This window comes from Podarcis pityusensis (genome assembly GCF_964106645.2).
Source record: "Podarcis pityusensis genome assembly, chromosome: 17".
In the NCBI taxonomy this organism is placed as follows: Eukaryota; Metazoa; Chordata; class Lepidosauria; order Squamata; family Lacertidae; genus Podarcis; species Podarcis pityusensis.
In genome coordinates this window covers 21,237,492-21,258,413 of record NC_138042.1, presented here as the reverse complement: position 1 = coordinate 21,258,413, position 20,922 = coordinate 21,237,492, and the positions used below count along the sequence as shown (strand labels likewise).

Here is a 20,922-nt window from a genome sequence, read left to right as displayed (position 1 = left end):
AGAAGTGTGCATGCACACGAAAGCTTATACCCAGAACAAACTTAGTTGGTCTCTAAGGTGCTACTGGACTATATATATGTTGTGAAAATGAGACATATTTGGAGAGGGGCACCAAATTTTGTCCTCGCTCAGGGTACCACATTACTGCAGGATCATTGTGAAACAGCAATGCTCAGCCTCCACAAGGAAGTGTGTTCTACAGCTCAGTTGCTGGTATGGATGTGCTGCTTTCTACATATGCTTAAATTCACCATGTACAAGCCAACCAGCTGTTTGGATGAGATTTCTGCAGAAACGTCTTTTCCTGGGCAGCATCAGGAATTTCAGTTGATGATCTTTGGTTAGATACTTTAGAGCCTGCCCTCAGAACAAGGGGTTTCTGGCAGCACTAATGAAGTCTCTTCTCCCTTGCAAATGTACAGAGGCCAGGCGTTCTATAGAGAAAACCCCCAGTTCTATGGTTGCCATAGCTAAATCTACTTGAGCCTTTCATTATTCTTCCTCCGTTTTATTATTATAACCTCTTCACATCTCTCTCTCGCACAACAACAATAACAGAATAGGTTTTTCTCTTGTTTTGTGTGAGAACAGATAGAGTATCTTGCAAGGCCAGCGGTTAAATGTGATTGTCAATAAGGGCTTGCCCACACTTGCACTTGTCTTGTGCTTTCTAAGCACAAGTTTTCCGCTCTTCCCTGGAGAAACCTGCCCTTTGAACATTGATTCAGAGCAATCTGCCCCAAACCCAGTTGGCATTCTGATTCTGCGGCTTTCTCTAGGGTAAAGCAGCGAGACAAGCAGACATCCAGTTGTGCCCTAAGTACCAGTATGACAAACTGCAGTGGAATAAGACCCACAGTTAAGTCCTTTGAGCTATGCAATACATGTGAACCTTTTATAAAAGGTAAGTATTTCCAAAATAAAAATAGTTCTTCAGCTAATAATAACTATCCCTTCTCTCTCTCTCTCTCTCTCTCTCTCTCTCTCTCTCTCTCCCTCTCTCTCCCTTAAGTCAATTGACCCAGGGCAGCAATTCACATGGGAACACTCTAACCTGGAAGTAAATAAACCAAAGAATAGATACGCGAATGTCATCGCTTATGACCATTCTCGAGTTCTCCAATCAGCAATAGAAGGTAAGGTGAAAATGGAACCAAGCAAACCTTCAGACATTTTATATTAAAAGCAGTTCATCTTCCACAGGATCAAACTCAGCTAAAATTCAGAGCTTTGAAATCCACATACTGATATTTTGCTATATTTCATTTTGAAGTGCTTAAACACATGAAAGAGTTCCTTACTTAATATGCCATTAGCATACATGGTACATTGATGTAGTTCTTTTACCACAGCAGTAACGAAAAGAGCTAAGGGTATGTGCAAATTTGTGGTGTGGGTGTCAGGGATGTGTGTGTGTGTGTGTGTGTGTAAAAGCAGACGCCTCGTGGAAGATTTTTTTCCCCTGCAGTGATAATGTGTGAACCAGAAAGAACCAGAAAGAACAGTGTTTTGCTTTCTGATCTACCTCAGAGACGCTGGGTCTTCCTAAAAGCATTACATAACAAAATAAATTGAGCAAACGTCTCTTGCAAGTTACTAATAGATACCATTTGAACTGCAACTGTTTGTGTTATATTATGGGATGTGGTATGCTATAAACTGTTGCAGGGGGAGTGAGACATATCTCTTGGTTTTGTAAAGTTTTCACACATTCATGAAAGGTCTTGGACTGATCCCTTACATTTCAGGTTGGGGGTCTGGGAGTAAGACCTTGAAAGGCTGGCTTTGACCAAAGTCAAAGGCTTTGACTTTGAAATAAGTTGCTTTTTATACTCTTAGTTCCAGTAAAGGAAATCCAGAGATCATCTTTTGTGGTACGTTCATAGCTCAGCGGCAGAGCACATTGTTTTATGCATGAGATTTGAGATCATATCCCCAATATTACTAGTTAAGGTATGTAGAGCCACTATATACAACCTTGGAGGACTGGATTAAAAATCAGTTGGGCAACTCTTGGTAGATCTACTGAGCAGCTCTTCAGAGAGACCTTGTTCACAGGTAGCTTAACATGTTTTCATGTGGCTTACTCTGGTTCATTAGCGAGACCTTGCTAACACATAAGCAAGCATGTGGATTCTCGAATGAAAATCACATCATCTTCACTCCTCTCCAGGTCTTCCTGCTGCCACAATACCTGCAGCTAAGCCAGACAAAGCCAAAGCAAGAAAAAACTTTGGTGAGACAACCCACAAGCCCAGGTCCATGTAGTTCAGCAGCAGGAGGACTGGGGTGAAATGAATAATAACAATTGTTCTTGTTCTTATTATTTGTACCCCACCCATCTGACTAGGTTGCCCCAGCCACTCTGGGTAGCTTCTAGCATATGCCAAAACATAATAAAACATTTAAAAACTTCCCTATACAGGGCTTCCTTTAGATTTCTTCTAAATGAAACAGCCACTCTGGGGGGCTCTCAGCAGAATATTAAAAACATGATAAAACTTCAAACATTAAAAACTTCCCTAAACAGGGCTGCTTTCAGATGTCTTTTAAATATCAGATAGTTGTTTATTTCCTTGACATCTGATGGGAGGGTGTTCCACAGGGTGGGCGCCACTACCGAGAAGGCCCTCTTCCTGGTTCCCTTAACTTCTTGCAGTGAGGGAACTGCCAGAAGGCCCTCGGAGCTGGACGTTAGTGTCAGGGCAGAACGATGGGGGTGGAGACACTCCTTCAGGTATAATGGGCCGAGGCCATTTCGAGCTTTAAAGGTCAGCACCAACACTTTGATTTGTGCCTGGAAACGTACTCGGAGCCAATGTAGGTTTTTCAGGATCGCTGTTATATGGTCTCGGCGGCCACTCCCAGCCATGAAGCAGCCATGATTTTTTTCTGTTCCCACCCACCCACTTTCTTCTTCTTGGCTTAGTGATGTGTGCAAACCAGGCCAACATGCCGGTAGAAGCTAACACTGTGTTTAAGTGTGTTGAAGTCATAGTGAAACAAAAAGAAGAACTTGAAAGGATTTAGTGCACATGGAGTATTTAATTCTTGTGGCGTGGTGGTAGTGTTGGTAACTAAAATGGTGACCTTCAACCACAGCTGAGTTTACAGAGGTCTTAATTGCTTTTACTTCTGTGCCAAGCATGACTTACAATCCAAATTGTCTAGATGAGGCAGTCCTAATTATCAGAAAACACGACCATTTGGCGCATTAGAAATTGATCCATGGACGGATTCCTCCAAAGGCCACCCCACTATTAACTGCTCCCTCGGCTAAAAGATGCTGCTTTTGGGCATAAGATGTTTCTGTCAGGAGGTCCTACACATGAGTAGGAGTCTGGCAGAGACACATGCCCGACTGGCATGTTCTCTCCCTCCTGGTCAGCCGTTTGGGAGATTCAAATGCTTTCTCCAGAGCGAACATCACAGCAACTGATACCTGAGAGGCATCAGCACACTTCGGGATCAGCAGAGTACAATATATGCAGTCAGCGTACAGACTTAGTAGTGCAGCATTTGGCTAAACTACATTTATTTACATATACACACTTGGAGCATTGTAACTCAGCTCCTTCCTCTTCAGCATCAGACAGCAAAGAGAAAGAACAAAAGGACAAACATCCTACATCATGGAAACACAGTTATACAAACATCCTGTCTCCGTCACTCCTCACAATGTGGAATGAAAACATACACCGTCATGTGATAAAAACAATCCCATGACTGCAGCATGGGAAAAGAATCCTAACAGTTTCAACTAGTTTGGTTACTTGCACAGGAACTCATAGCTCTTCATCCCTCATATATAACATGCTAAATTGTATGACACTTAATCTTTTGCGCGTCAAAGTCTGCAAGCCACCCCAATAACTCACACCACACACATCAATTTTGGTTTAAGGTTTTTGGCATGAATTTGGCCACAACTTTATTTAAATACACACATGTGAGTGGTTGCTTAGGCATTGGTTACGACTATCTGTCCTTGCCCCAGGGAAAACAATATTGGGGAGAAAAGAAGCTGGGCATCAGTCCCTCATTTCTCACCCTCATGCCCCCGGGGGCTTGCACGGCCCAAGTCCGATGCCAGGGACTAGGACGAAAGGATGGCAAGCCCCTGGATTCCTTTAATGAATAAATTATTATTATTATTATTATTATGGAATTCCCTATGCAGCACCACCATTGGAGGGGTAGGCACTTACCCCTCCACCAACCAATTTTAACCAATGCCTAACCGCCAACCTTACAAGTTGTGATGATTTGCCACGCAGTAGGCAAAAAACCAAATGGCAACAGCCAATCAGCCAAATGGACAAAATCCCTACCAGGCCCCTGTCTCAAAAGCAGACGACCCCATGACAGGCATAGCAAGGTCAGAGAGCAATGAACCCCCCCTTTTCAGGGAGGGTGGGCGGATGATCCGGTGCACGCAGCCCAAGAGAAAGCCCCAAGCTGTGTGCCCTGTATTTAAGCCCTCTGACTCCTCCCACCAATTTGCAACATAACAAACTCCCCAGCAACACACTTTTGCCCAATCACAGCCTTTAACCAAACAACAGTGGGGTGGCTGCAGGCCCCCACCGCAACACGTGCTCTCTGTTATGCAGAACGCGCTTTCTTAGATAAGCAGCATCTGATACCCCAAACAAGCAGTCACGGGACGGAGCAATGACTGTGTTTATAAGTGTAATCAATTCTCCAGTGTGCTATGCAGAGCTAAGTGAATGCTTTCTGAAGGAAAACACAACCCCACTATTGAGCCTACATCTCTGCCTAATTTTTTGCAGCTGCATTTCGGAGGCTTTGATAGCAGACAGCTTTTTGCCAAATATATTAGAAAATTTAAATGATTGCCTTGGAAAAAAATTTGCATGTAATAATCTGCTTACATTTGTTCCACCTGTAAGGCAATTTACATGATATTGACTGCATTTTAGCTGTGTCAGTTATGTTCCCTCATATCAGGCTTCCCAGCCCAAATGTCGCTTCACATGTATATTAATTAGAGATTTGGATATCCAAAAAAGAAAAAAAGAACCTCTTTTCTTAACAAAGTGTGTGGGCTTTGTGCACTCAGCCCCCTATAAGGAAGTGGATTGTTTCCTTATTAGGGAAATTCATGGGCATTGTTGAGCCTGTTCTGCTTTTCTTCATTGTTTTTGCTTCTGTGGAATAGAGATACAGGCCAAAGTACATCCCATGCTAAAACAATCAATTTTATTTTATTTTTTTCTGGAAAGAGATCTGAGTAAGCAGTAAAGCCAAGTTTGAAAGGGCTACCAGATTCAATGTGTGTGAACCAAGAACTTCCTTGGTAAACAAACAAACAAACAAACAAAACCCAAGCAACTTTCTGTGCAAGAAACAAAGTTCAGTCAATGGCATAAGAAAGAGAAAATGTAGAGCTTTAATCGAATCAGAGCTCCTGTTAAGTGCAGTGCAATGTTTTGTTCTTTCCAGAGACCCAAACCTGAACTAGAAAATAAATGTCATATTATTTTACTTTATTCCACTTGTAAGAGGAGAAAATATGTATTATGAAAATTAAAATGCTGCCTAGTAAACATACAGGGGGTCCTGACAGGGGTACAGGGCTGCATTTTTATTTCATCTGTGCACTGCCCAAGCTGCTAATTTGCAAAATAATTTTTATACAATGACACCATCTTGGGTTGATTTATGATGACACACCTTTTAAATGCTTTGATGCACGTTGAGACTGACATTAAAGCATGCCCTAGACTAAGTTTGAAATGTGAATTGTGCCAGGAAGTTCTTAGTCAAGTTTTTTTTAAAAAAAATGACTCTTCATCTTCTTTGAATATTGGGGGAAACTATATAAGAATTAAATTTGTTAACAGGCACTCTCAGCTTGTCCCATTGATTGAAGCTAGCGGTAGGGTGTATTCATCATGCAGCAATTGCCACATCAGCTGATGAGAAACAGCCATCACAGATCAGAGAGAGTTTTCATGATTTGCAACCAGGGCCCAATTTAAGTTTGATGAGGCCCTGAGCTACTGAAGGTAATGGGGCCCTTTATATGTCCAGCTGTCCTTTGTCAACAACAAATTGTCACTTTTTTGTGTTGAATATATGCTATATGGTAATTTATGGACCTAAAGCCATTTACACCTGTTGCCATGAGGCCAGTCCACGCAGAATGTAGGCACCCTATATACAGAAATGAGCAAACCAGTGATATTTTAGGGAGCAGGCTAGCAGGCAGGGCCCAAGACTTACATCATAGGAGCCTACACAACACAAAACATTGTTGCTGTATGTAGGTTTTATTATATTTGTTTTTTACCTTCTATTTTGGAAATGTATATCCAGGTGTTTTTTTCTTTAATTTTTTTGGGGCCCCCAAGAGAGTGGGCCCTAAGCTATAGCTTGTTTAGCTTATACGTAAATCCTGCACTGTTTGCGACATTACATACAGCTCAGTACTTTTTCACTGGAAACATTCATCTGCCTGGCCTAAAATGTTGAGCAACTGGAGATAAAATTGACACAATCCATTTGGTTATTTCTCAACCTTCTATCTGATTCTTTCTCCAAGATGTTCAGAGTAGCGTGACCCATTCTGTTTTCACAAGAAGAGTGTGTGACTGGCCCAAGTTCTCCCAGTGAGGTCCTTGTGCAGAGATTTGAACTCAGGTCTCCCTTTTTCAAATGTCTGACTACTTTGCCCTACACACTTTCAACCATGTTTTTAACTCTGCCTGAATTGAAGTCAAGCCGTATCCATTTTTGGCATTTGATTTCAGAAATAAATTTAGCTGCTTTTCATTTCGCTCCCCTTTTAGAGTACAGCTTTTGCAAGAATGTTATTCAAAATATATCCGTCTTCTTGTATTTCTAAGAATTTTAAAACAGTGGGTTGTAATGCCCTATTTAAGTGAAGTGTCTTTCCCAAGCTTAGAGACTTTATTGCCAGGCTCTAAAGAAACAGTAAACATTCCAAATATGAAAATAAAAATGCTGCCTAGCATTACATTTATTTCACAGCTGCATTTGTTTTTGGGTTACTATAGAAACTAGTGCTTTGATGTTGTTATGAGATTTAGGTTTTTGTGTTGTTGTTGTTTTAAAAAAGGAACTTAGCCAAATATATTGAACTCCAGAATGCATATTTCTGTGCATTTATTTTATCCTTCCAAGGATTTTCCTTTTTAAAAAAAAAAAAAAAAAGTTGTCTGTAAAATGCTTCATTAAAAAGCATTTGGCTCTGAGTGAACCCAATTTTATTCTGCTCCAGTGTGATAGAATACAGGAGTAGCCAATGGGGTGCCTTTCAGAAGTTGTTGGGCTCCCAACTCCCATCAGCCCCAGCCAGTGTGGTCAATGGGCAGGAATTATGGGAGTTGTAGTCCAATAACACATGGAATGTACAAACTTGGCTACCCCTGATATGGTGGGTAGGTTTAGGAGACCTAGGTGGCCTTGGACGTGCCACTGTCTCTCATCCAAACCTCCCTCTCACAGAATTGTTACATGGTGAAAATGGACAAACCCCATCAGTGCCTCTACTCAAATTCTTCTCCTCCTCCTCCTTCTTCTTCCAGGAAAGAAGACAGGATACAGATGTGATAATTTTGAGTTTGTAGGGTGTGGAATGGTCCTATGAATTGCCTGCTAACTTCCCGCCTGTCCATTTCCTGTCCCCACCCCAAACGAATTCAGTTTTCCTTTGCAAAATCCCTTGCAACTTCATACTCTTCTCTTTCCAGTACTTAGTGATCATCAACTTGCACAACTCCTTGTGCATGCAATTCTTCAAATGCCCTTATTTTGTTATTTAAAGGGCTTGCCCTTGGCACAGTTTTTCTACAGAGTTTTTGCTTGCAGTCGGGTTTTCTGATAGGTGTGTGTATGCTTGCCATTGTGACTTTAAATTTTACTAATCTCCTTACCAGCATATATCTTGTTGCAAGCTTATCTTATACACACACACAAAAATTATATCTGCTTTAGTTCTTTTCCACTTAGTAAACGCAACTTCATTGTTTCCCACCAAAACTACATCTTCATTCCTTTTGTTCATTCGTCTGTTTTCCGAAGGTTATTGTTTACAAGCGCTATGAAGCTTAATCCTATTACTTCAAACTCTCTTTTAAAATATTCTTTAATTGCACATTTCTTAGAAGAGCATCTCCCAAGCAAAGGTTTATGGTTTAATTTGTCTTAAATAGGGAGATTGTGCAGTACTTAGCCTTTGTCAAGGCTTGAAACAATTTCACGATGCGATTTCAGTCTGCAAATAAAGTGTGAAGTCTAATTAAAGCTTTTTAAGATGACAAGTTTCTTCACTGAATCAAAGGAAGAATGCTGAGGTCTGCATTACCAGCCCTGTTGCGTAGCTCTTGTTTCTTTTACCTTTGTACATACAGAATGTTCAGCTTGTTTTAGTGCCTCTTTTGTACTGCTCATGAAAGCAGCCTCGTAGTAAATCAGAAATAACAGCAAGAGAGTTTCTTACACCCCCAATCCCTTGTAAAGAACTGGTACTATGGAATCATTCTGTTGTATTGTTTTTCGTTATCAGTTGAGCGTGTCTCTGTCTGCATACATAGACTGTAGCTGGAGGATGGTTGGAAAGGATAAGAGGAAAGGGGCGTACACACACGTTTGTGTTTGTCTAGATATTGTTACACGCAACCCCAATCTCTCACTGTTGAGAGACTCTCCTCCACCTCGCCCATGTTCCAGCGGCTGCTACGAGCTACCCAAGGGAGGAGGCCAGCAGCAGCAGCCATGGAGATACATTGGGGTGCTCCTTAACTGCCACATCTGTCACCACCACCATCTCATCCTCCTCCCAGAGGTGTAGGAGGCACTGGCAAGGGAAATAGGAACATTCCAGGATAAAATCAGAAGCCAGGATAGTTTTTGTAATTCCAGGACTGCCCTGGAAAACTGGGGCACTTGGAGGGCATGGGAATGAGATACTAAGTAGAAGAAAGCAGGCGGCAGAGGGCCTTCTTGGTAGTGGCATCCACCCTGTGGAACTCCCTCTCATCAGATCTCAAGGAAATAAACAACTCTCTGACTTTTAGAAGACATCTGAAGACAGCCCTGTATAGGGAAGTTTTAATGTATGGTGTTCACTGTGTTTGATCTTTAAATTTGCTGGAAGCTGACCAGAGTGGCTGGGGCAGCCCAGTCAGATGGATGGCTATAATTAATTGATTGATTGATTTTCAAATAGGCCTCTCAAGCAGCATCAAGGGTTTAAGGAGTAAGAGCACATACTGGACCTCTGAGAGGGAAAAGATGTCACACCCAGGCATTCCTTGCCCACATATATCTAGGCTCTGGGAGTTGCTAGAGTTTTCTGTCCCTCTCACAGGGATGTACATAAAAGCAGAACCCCTAGGGAAATTAATCTGGATCTGCTTGAAGCCACTTGGTAGCAAACGTGTGTTTGTTGTGTAGTTAAACACCTCTCTGAGAACAAAGGCCTAATATTCTTTTGATTTCATTCCATGATTGAGAAAAAAATGATATGCTGTTTGAATGGTTCCTGCCATGGGATTCTGTTATGCTACTAGATGTTTATTCTTTTAATTATTTCACAGCCAAATCTAGGACATGTTTCATTGGCGCGCACTCTGTGCATAAGATGCTGGCAAAACGCAAGGTCTGGTTTCACTAATGCTGTAAATAGAGGCTTATTTGGTTCTCATTAGTGTGAACTTGAGAGCAAATTTGGCCCATTGTCCCTCTTCTGACCCGTGCTTAAAAAAAAAAAAGCTGGCTGCTGAAATGACTGACATCTCTGACTGTTCTACGCAAATTTAAATAATGATGGCAGTTGTTGCTGTGCTTGTGGGTAAAAACGCCTCAAGCTATGGAGCTAACAAAGATTTGCAGAATTTCAATAAATTGCCTGAACTCTTTGATTGTTTTTGTACTATTAGTTGTGACACAGTATTGCCAGGGGCTTTTTCCTGCCACCCCCCAAGCATGGCAAGAGGACTCTAAGAAGCAATCCCACATTTATATTTATTCTCAGGCAGCCGTCATTTCATTTCTCTCTCTGTTTGCCTGCTATTGCCAGAGTACATTGCAGAGATTTTAAATGACAAGGGTTTTCCATGAGTACCTATCCTGTCCCCAAGAACATAGATTATAAACGTAGTAGTCTTTAGCTGTGATTCAGAAGTGTATGTGTGTGTTGTTAAAAGGCACACATACTAAGCTTCAGCCAGATTGCTTCATCATGTGGCTTGAAAGCATTCCAATATTATGGTGGCTGACTGGACAAGCCATCATTCATGCACCATCTCTACTAATGCTAGGTTTACACAAGCAACAATCTACACAGGCTTCATAAGAACAGCTACTCTAGAAGTCAGTCTCCAACAGAGGCCAACAGTAGGTCCAGCTCTGAGGCCCTTCTGGCGGTTCTCTAGCTGCGAGAAGTGAGGTTACAGGGAACCAGGCAGAGGGCCTTCTCAGTGGTGGCACCTGCCCTGTGGAATGCCCTCCCACCAGAAGTCAAAGAGAAGAACAAGTCCCAGACTTTTAGAAGACATCTGAAGGCAGTCCTGTTAGTTTTATAGTGTTTTTAATAATCTGCTGGGAGCTGCCAAGAGTGGCTGGGGAGGCCTGGCCAGATGGGCGAGGTATAAGTAATAAATTGTTGTTGTTGTTATGTGGGTCATGGATGAAAAGATGGGGCCTGGAAAGGGAAGTAGCTAAAGCAAAGGATTACTCCCCCAACAGAGGCAAAATACCTGATGAGACCATCCACTGACCAAGGTGTAGTTACTTAATAGAATTATCAAATTGTATCATTGGAATATTTTGCCCAAACCCACGACCCTGAGATTAAGAGTCTCATGCTCTACCAACTGAGCGATCTCTTTGGAAATCAAAGATGTGGAAATTTTCAGGTTATCTTTGGATCAGGGAAATCTAAATTCAGAGGGGGGAATGTGTGAGATCCTAGTTCTTTGCAGTGGAAGTCTTCTGGTTATGCAGAATGAATGAGAGCACAGGCAACTTTGAATCTGAGTTGTTATACTCTGATGCTAGACAAGCCTGTGATATAATGAAAGCTAAAATCATGCGAGGCCTTGTCATCGTATTCAGCATGTAAAAACACCTGTTGTCCTGTATTGAGAGGCTATTCAGCTCGAGGATTACGGTTTTGGTTCACTAGCCCTAAACTTGTTGAATGATTTGTTGAATTGAGGAAAGGCTGTGACTGATTTTTGACTCCAACCTTGATTAAAATAATATGAGAATATGAGACTGATCTTAGATGTGGCATTGGCAGTGTGCTCCCTTGTTGATAATGCTGGAACATCGGTTCTTGTGGCTAGAAACCAGCCTCCCCAGAAGATCTATTGGCGCCATTGTGCACAGAAAGGTGGGAGTGGGATTCCACCCCCTGGTTTTTGTTATGTTGTTCTTTGTTTTATTTCCAGGGCTTTTCTTTCTGAAATAATATGTGCTTTGCAGAACAATACCAGACATTTGTAAATGTTGTTCTAATTTATGCGGGAAAATGTTTCTATTATACATACACGGTCCACATCTTTCAGATATAATACCCACTAGGTATAGATTTCTCAAGTTGGCCTCATTTCCCCGCTCATCTCCTTTGTGCAGAAGTGTTTTATCATCTTTGATAAATAGAGGGTGTGTGGCATTGTGCCCAGCTGGTGTTATTTTCTGAATCATTAACTCATACTTCCACATTCAGGAAATTCAGGAAAACCTTCTCATTTAACCAGAAATGTTGTGAACCCCAAATTCTCTGCTTTATAATAAACTGTTCCTCTATCAGGCTTAGTGTAGAGCTTACAATTTGGGTCCTCTCTAAGCTGAATAACTACCATGTTTTCAGTGTATGATCCTCAGGGTAGTTTGCAGCAGAAATAAATCATCACTTTCCCCAGATCTGTGGGGCTCAGCTCAGCTCAGCAGAAGTAGTTACCTGTAGTGGGTATGAGTTACTTGTGCGTAAACTGGTGCCTCTCTAGGCTAATTAGCCTTGTTAAACCTTTCTGACTGCACAGCCCTTTCTCATCGTGGCTGCCTCAGTCGCTGGCAGAATCCGTCAGTGGGCGTTTCTTGAACCTCTTCCAACATAAAAGTTGTTTGACACCCAGTCTCCTTCTCCTCTCACTGCGCGGGAGTCTTCTGCGCAGGGAGGGCGTGGGTAGCGGAGGACCTGTGCCCTCCTCACTGAGGTCCAGTGAAGAGTCCTGGAGCCCTCTCTCCGATTCCCCCATCTGCCCCCGTTTATCCCTGGTGTTGCGCTGATTTGTTTCCCCCTCTACTGAGCTGTTTCTCCCCCTGCTGCTGGGTCCTTCGCCAGCATCATCTAGGAGCCTCCCCTTCGCCTCTCGCTCCGATGTCAGTTCCCTGACATTACCCTTAGCACTTTCTTAGTACTTAGCTGGGGAGCCAGCGTGGTGTCGTGGTTAAGAGCGGTGGACTCGTAATCTGGTGAACCGGGTTCGCTTCCCCGCTCCTCCACATGCAGCTGCTGGGTGACCTTGGGCCAGTCACATTTCTCTGAAGTCTCTCAGCCCCACTCACCTCACAGAGTGTTTGTTGTGGGGGAGGAAGGGAAGGGAGAATGTTAGCCGCTTTGAGACTCCTTCGGGTAGTGATAAAGCGGGAGATCAAATCCAAACTCCTCTTAAGCTTCAAGAGCTGTTCTTTGGGTTATATTGTAGAGTGGCTTCAATAAAACATAGTGAACCCGAGCAGTGATTAAGTCCATGCACTTTGTTTTGTCCAGCTTCTGGTGTGAGACCAAAATGGCAGTTCAGTATCTGTAGCTAACATACAGAGGCTTGCAATCAAAGACTTGAGTCCCCACTGAAATCAAGGGGGCTGCAGTGTTTATGATGTGCAGCCCTAAGTAAATTGGCATGCAGGAGACATCACTGCTTGCCTTCTGTATACTGAGGTCTATTTCACACGACGTTTTCCCCTCATAAATGAAAAATTACAACCATCATTCCACTTCTAAAGAAACGAGAGAGAGAGAGAGAGAGAGAGAGAGAGAGTGTCTATGACCTGGAGCTAGTAGTCATCACTTTTCCCCTGATGCTAAAAGCTGTCCAAATTCTGGTTGCAGTTTGCTCCTGCTTATACAGATTTTAAGAAGTCTTTATAGTTGTTCAGGGTCAGCAAAGATGATACCGCAGGTCAAAGCAAACTTCATAAATAATCCATACAATTTTTAAATCATTTCCAAACCGTATTGAAATTTAAATAGGGTCACAACAGGTCATCATACTTCTTCAAAGATAATTGAGTGGTAGAATGAAGAATTGGGCACATAAGGATGTGTGTGTGTGTGTGTGTGTGTGTGTGTGTGGCAAAAATGAAAGTTCTCTTAATGATATTATTCTATTACTAAGAGCCGCTGCTTGCATTGTTTGCCAGCCCTCCCTACCCTTCTTGACAACTCCCCTCCCTGATCCCCCCATAGCTCACCCCAATCCCAAGATCCCGCTGCCACCGCCACTCCCAGAAGAAAGGAAGGAAAAAAGAGAACCAAGTCTTTCTCCCCATGCTGCTACCACCTGAAGGAACTATGCATTTTGAAATGCACACTTCGCTTCCTCCTGGCAGCGGCTGCTGAAGAGGAGAAAGTGATGGTAGCACAGAAGCAATCTCCTAGGACAGGCATAGGCAAACTCGGCCCTCCAGATGTTTTGGGACTACAACTCCCATGATCCCTAGCTAACAGGACCAGGGATGATGGGAATTGTAGTCCCAAAACATCTGGAGGGCCGATTTTCCCAAGCCTGTCCTAGGAGTTGAGGTCCATTCGACACCCCCTCCCCATAAAATATTTGAGGTTGATGGGCACTGCTATTCAAATGGTGTGCATGATCTTGTAATCAATTATATGGGGTGGGGCCAACCTGCCCCCCCCCTATTTTATTCAAGTTGGCACCCCTGGGTGGTAAGGAGTTTGTGAAGACCTAGCTGCCCGACTGCCTGATCACCTGCTTTCACTGGATCACCTGTCTCTTTGCTCATCGCTCGCTCATTGGGGCCGCCGACTCGCTCAGACCCCGGTCTTCTCTCACTCCTGCTGTGTGTGCATGCCTGCAGGTAAGCAGGCTACTGACAGCCACACAAACTGAAGCGCAATGGCTTTTTCTTGCAAGAAATGTAGTCCAAGGTGCTTTCAGGTCTTTGATTTATTTTGAGCAGCTCATTTGTTGAGCCAACCGGTGGCCCGTGGTGGGACAGAACTTGTGCCAAACTTGTGCAATTTACTAGTGAAGCATCATAACAGAAGGTGGGTGGGGAAGATTAAAAAATGGTGCACTCTTCAGATTTATTCCAGTTCTTTCAACCTCTGTCACTGCAGTTATCAATGTTCAGAGTAGGGACACACATTTTCTTTATTTCGTAAAATGTCTATACTGTTTGATTGTGGAAAAGACCTCAGCCGTTTTGCCTTCCTTCCTCCTCCCCACCTATGATCCTGACTGTTTTCCCCTTGATTTCCCCATAAAGGTTTAATGGCTCCAGTTAAAATAACCAGGACAAATAACAAAGGTTTTTTCCCTTCATGCCATGCTTTGATGATGCCAGAAATTTCTTGATAGCCATCAGTTTGCCAGACTAGTTGGACCTTCCATTGGTGTAGCAGAACTTTTCATAAAATCACATCTCTGCTTAATAATGTGAAAAGCCTTGGGATTTGTTTGTTTCTTTTTTTAAATTGCATGTGCTGGATGACAAGTGGCAATGTTATAATGCCATTCTTTGAATAGAGAGCTTTAATGACATTGTGGCACTTAGGATTTTTTTTTTTTTTTTATGGAGGGGGAGTTATAATATCACAACAGGTTATGTGTAAGAAAGACAATAGATTGAGAAACAGCTGGAGCCAAAATCACACTTATCAAGAATGGAAGAAAGTATTTTTACAGCAGCAACCCAGGTCTAGATTTTGACATATTGCTAATATTTTTAAGGCGATGGTGTTGGTCACTTCTTAATATAAAATTTTAAATAATAATAATAGACCAGTGACAGAAGAGCTTTCCCAATGCTTTAAGGTAAAATAGTTAATTTCTTCATTGATATTAACAGAAAGTTCTTTGGACATAGTTCTAGTGAGCAGCACAAAAAAAGGAAAAGAGGATGGACTGTTAGGAAACCTTGGTTAGGTGATAATTTGATTTTGTGGAAAAGTGGTTGGAACTAGAGCTTAAGATACCATATTTACTCGAATCTAATGCTCACCTTTTTTTAACGAAATAACGTTGCGAAAACTAAGGTGCACATTAGATTCGATGGCACATTTACATTCGCCAGCAAATACTTTTTTTGGTTTCAAGGTTCTGAAAACTGAGGTGTGCATTAGATTCGATGGTGCATAGACCTGAGTAAATATGGTAATATGTTTAATTTCAAAGCCAGATTTTGTGGATCACACAGGACTGATAAATGCAATAAACTGCATTAAAATGAAAGATAATTTAGCAGGTGCAAATACAGTTATAGTTTATTTGATTCATCAGGGATTACATGGCAATCTTCTAGAACGAAATAGGTAAATATTCCATGGTAAATGCAAATAACAAGCATCTTAAGATACTAAGAAAAACAAAGAAAGATGTATTAAAAAGTTGGAAAGTACTGAAATGTCATTTTGTTTCTTAATCAAAAAAATTGAAATGAAACAATATGAACTCTCAAGGCCATGGTCACATTTTGCTTTCTAGGCATACCAGGGAGTGATTATATAAATGCTAACTACATAGACGGCTACAGAAAACAGAATGCCTATATAGCAACACAAGGAGCTCTTCCTGAAACCTTTGGAGATTTCTGGAGAATGATCTGGGAACAAAGGGGCGCAACGGTTGTCATGATGACCAAACTGGAAGAGAGGTCCAGGGTAAGGCAACTTTATATTTCTTTATATTTATATTTGGCTAACCTTTCATGAATAGTTTATCCATATAACTGACTTTCAAATGTGATGGGGGTCCTAACATTTCCCAAAATGTCTATAATAGTTTCTTCATTCATTTCAGCTCCTTTGTTTGAGCTACACTGCATTATAAGACATCCAAATTACAAAAACTGGTCTTTGTCTTTAATGCACAATCTTTTCTCCTTCGCTCCACACCTTGGTATATATGGAAACCTTCTGGGAGATTCCCTTGAATGTCTCCAAAATTTCTATTTATTTCACTGGGTTATGTGTGTGAGAGAGAGATTAAATATGTACATTAAAGTCTTGGAGCTCACATAACTCTGTTCATGTGATAGCACTTTCCAGTTTTCCTAGTGATAAACTGCAAGTTTCGTTGACATGGCTGGTGTGATACCGTTATCATGTTTCAAAGAGCCTATCGGTCTTTGTTATCACATTGCCTTATTACCTTACACAGGGAGGCAGGCTGGGATGTGATGTGAAAAGACAATCTGTGATAACGGATCTGGGTTGATGACTTAACACAAGCACTTGATATCTACAATGAGAAAACTGTTAAATGCTGTCTTCAGAACCAATTGCATTAACCAAATGCATTTTAAAGTACTGCACTATTCCAGGTTTTCTTAATGATTTGTCGCTTATTAAAAATGTTACCTGGATACGTTTAGCAATCTCAAGCCCATAGTCATTACAGTACACTGAAAATATTATTGCTTGCCTGAGTATTCAACCTGTATTAATATTATTACTTACAAATATATGTTGATAATGAGGATCCCAGTGTACTTTTTTTTTTTCATCAGCCTACTCTATATTTTATCTCGGTGCAGCAGGCTTTCAGTGGACCTCAATGTAGAAGGATGTTTTGAGTTAGGCAAATGAAATTTTGCCTCTTTCTCATTATCTGCTTCTAATAATAAAGTTAACTTCTAAATAGTATTCAGTGCTACTACCAGTGCGAGGGAACAAACACTCCTTTGCCAAAGACTTTGTTACTTAAATGCCCACAGTTTATCATAACACTGCAGCCACAGCTAGGCTATTCACATAAACATGTTTTGCAATAACCAAATGAAATTTTGCTCAGTCCACTTATTAATTGCTTTTTGCAATTTCTAGTTAACTCTGCTGTCTGTTTTATTATTCTCTCAAAAGTGCCGGTCAGAATAACAATGCTCTTACCATATAGTTTTATTTGATGGCAGCATATGCTGTGAATCTTGGAAGTACAGTTGCATTAGAACCTAGAGATTTCAACCTATATCTTTCATTTAAGGTGGGGGTTTTTTAGTGGTTAGTAAAATCTAGGAATTTAACCCATGCTATCTGATCAGCGATAGCCCATATGTTTAAACCACAGTGGCCTATTTCAGAGCAGTTTCCTGCAAGGGCAGTGAAAGGTACGGCTCTTTCCTGATTCCCCTGAAGGCAGGACTTCATAGGTTGTGATCCAGCAAGCAAAATGCAGCCCACCAAGGTCTCCAAAAATATGTGGTTCCCCCCCCCCCTGCAAAATCAAGGGCACTGCAAGCTAGAATAATGACTGATGGGGTGCAGTCAACTTGATTGGCACAAATTGTGCAGGCCTGCTAAGTATCTGTTTTGGTGAGTGAACCATAGGAACCTTGTGAGTAAGTGTCTACTTAGACAGGCAGAGACATGTCACTGCTTGCCCTGAAAAAGGTTGGATCACCGTGTCCATTCGAAGAGAACACTCACAATGCTTCAAGAGTGCTCAGAATGTGCCTGTGACTGCTTCCAGCACTGGCCCTTGCCCCAAATCAAAGAAATAATAAATAATAATAATATTTTTTTTATTTATACCCTGCCCTTCCTGGTTCAAAAACCAGGCTCAGGGCAGCTAACACAAATTTAAAACACTTAATTGTAAAAGCAGCATAAAATGCAGTATAAAAACATGACTAACAATAAAATTCACAGTTCAGAAATCAATTTAGGGGAAATAAACATTAGATAATTACCAGGGCTAGCTAGCTGAATTAGTCCTCCTTGGGCCAGGGAGGAGGCCAGGGGAGAATTAGCTGTGGGGTCTAAGAGCAGGTAATCTTCATAAAAGGGGAGGGGAAGGAAAGAAAAGGGAAAGAAAAGATCAGGCTGAATTCAAATTAAAGGCCAGGTGGAATAGCTCTGTCTTACAGGCCCGACAGAAGGAGGTTAAATCCTGAAGGGCCCTAGTCTCATGGGACAGAGCATTCCACCAGGTCAGAGCCATCACTGAAAAGGCCCTGGCCCTGGTGGAGGATAGTCTGACTTCCTTAGGGCCCTGGACCTCTAAACTTGGTTATTCATGGACCTTAAGGTCCTCTGCGGGGAATAAGAAATGCCTTATGGCAGAAGAAAAGAGTGGTGATGGACAACGCTGGCCACCGGTGGAGCATCTTAGGAGCTGATACTGATGATAGGATATTGTTATGAGTTGGGGGGGCAGGCTGTATGCCTGATCCCCCTCCTAATTCCTGGATCCAGCACAGATTCAGTTGGTAAAACAGCCAGGCTAGCTTCCTGTTGAGTTAAGTATGGGCCATTAAGGTGGCTCTGTGCCAGATGGCAAACAGATGGTCTCCCCTCTCTCAACTCAATGGTAGTGAGAAAGACAAAGGCCAGAGTTGGGAGAGGTGTGTGTAAGCTGGAAGCAAGGCTGCAGGGTGAAGCCTGTAAGACAAAGCCATGCCTGATTTCTGCAGGAATCCAAGGCAAGCAAGACCCTCTTGGTGTGAGCCCCTCCATCGTAGGCTCAGGTTGGATATGTGTAAATAAACCATATATCGTGAAGACACCTCAGTCTCTGCTGTCCCTCATTCCAAGGAACACAAACTTGGGTTAAAGTCCAGAACCCTGGAAAGTCACTTGCAACAATATACTGCCTGTGCAGTTTGTGACTCAACACAACCGCTGACCATACATTGAGGTCCACCAGGGTTCAACAAATGCCCTGTTTTTATTGCCTGGCAGGAGAAAGAAATACAGGGAGAGGTGGCAAACATAGCTGGTGAGCTGTGTTCTGGGTCTAAGATTGTGCGGGGATTGGTAACGAAGATACAATAACATTTATTGCACTTTTAATACCAGAAAACAGATTAATGTAGCCCAAATGAGATGAAAATACACTACAGTATTATGATTATTTTAAAAAGCAACTGAGATACCAGTTGTGTTGTTGTTCTTTGGTTTCTGTATTTTATGGTGCTTGTGAGACGGAGAGCAAGAGAGTGAATAATTTTTCCTCCTGTGCTGTGGCAGACTTGATAATTATTTTATCTGGAAGGCAAGAGCATTCTGCTGTGGGACCTCATCTCCTTCCTACCTTCCATCCTTATTTTTTGTTTACTTGCTTTCCTGTTGCTTAGTCCTGCAGCTGTGCTTGAGCGTTTCTAACCTGCTCTGCATAGATAAAGGGATTTTCTTTTTCTTTTTAAGGGGTGGGAGGGAAGCACCCGCAGAAGCAAACTTAGTTGGTTCATTAGCATGTGTTAGATGTCTGACTAACCTCAGCTTTGAGAACTTACATATTCAACAGCTGAGCACATTGAATGAAGATGTTACAGTGAATTAGTTATTCATTTGTTTGCCTTGGGGGAAGCTGCAGGGCAAAGGAGCTCTTTCATTTATAACCCTTCACACTTTATTGTTTTCACTTTAAATGTCATCTCGCGAATCTCACCTGACCTAATCCAGACCTCAGAGAAAGTCAGTCCTATTGCTTTGCTATCACGCACATAATATATATCAAAAAGGATTATGCACACTGTGGTGCATGGAAGAATGTTGATAACATATTTATTACATGCATGAGTTTCGTTTGTACGAAACGAAAGGGAAATCTTAAGCGGTGGAAACCAGAGATTAGAAATAGCAGCTGGCAGTTACAGACAGGAATACATAAAGCAATTCAAAGCATTAATATTTTATATATATATATATATATTTGTGACTTGTGGTAGGATTCATTTCTACAGAATTTCCATATGTACTGTTACATCCTTTTTTGGTTCATTTCTTTCAACTTGAAAACCCGTTGTGGTTTCAGATTGTTTCCATGCTGCATTATTTAGACAATCTAAAATTTAAATTGCTCTGGGCAGCCGGCGGAGGGTGGAGGCAGTTTGGAATAAAGCTAAAATGTTATTCTTCAAAAATAGCATTTTCTGTTGTCCACTAAATAAATTGTTTTGAGGAAGATATGTCGTGGCTTTGTAGCTAGTAAATTATTGACTTTCAACAGAGTCATTCTGTTCTTGATTTTATTTTTTTTATGCGACAAAGGCTTTATTAATATATATTCTCAATTACAGTTGTTCACCCAGTTTCCTTATGCTATTGATATGCCATTGAGCCAAACTCCTTGATTCATTTGGGAGCAAGGCTCAAAGAACCAGGCTTCTGACATCATATCTGGCCTGGATAAGGTATTGAACGTTCTGTTCTCCAGGAGGAGAAATGTGAGGCTGAGTTAATACTATATCCTACCCTGCTAGTCCTTTCCCACCAACCAGTTGATTGGTGGCATTCTAGCTTATTGTATTCAGCTGTGTGCATGCAGCCCTGGCTGGGGCAAACATGTTCTGTTGGATTAGAATCTTCAAATACAAAATCCTTTCATGAATCAGAAGCAAACATGTGCCAATATCTACTTCGGTGACAAGGAGTAGTCTTAAGCTCCTACATAGAATAGAAACTGTTTATTAATTGAAGCCGGTTATTACATATCACAGCAGAAAACACATTGCCTTAGATCCAGGGCTGGTTGCAAGGGTTTGTTGGTCTTTGGACATCAACGTGTCCCTAGGCCCTCTCCCGTCCCCATCACAGCCCTTCCTTTCCACCATCCTGGCTTTGCCAAAAGCGTTGGAAGCCGATACGCTTGCCATCTTTTCAGCCCAGATGGTGGCAATGGTGCTAAAAGGAACACAAAAAAGATGCTAACCTCCTGCAAATGCTCCTACCCTTAGGAA

General features: G+C 41.9%; 1 protein-coding gene across 27 annotated transcripts in view; it reads left to right on the top strand.

The window, feature by feature from the left end:
• Nucleotides 1-20,922, top strand: part of PTPRD (protein tyrosine phosphatase receptor type D) — a 722,358-nt gene that overhangs the window by 638,241 nt on the left and 63,195 nt on the right. For all 27 annotated transcript variants that reach the window (XM_080987670.1, XM_080987673.1, XM_080987664.1 and 24 more), the window contains 2 exons: nucleotides 1,013-1,136; nucleotides 15,729-15,904. In XM_080987670.1, coding sequence (XP_080843796.1) covers nucleotides 1,013-1,136; nucleotides 15,729-15,904 — 300 coding nt within the window. The remainder of the gene's footprint in view (nucleotides 1-1,012; nucleotides 1,137-15,728; nucleotides 15,905-20,922) is intronic.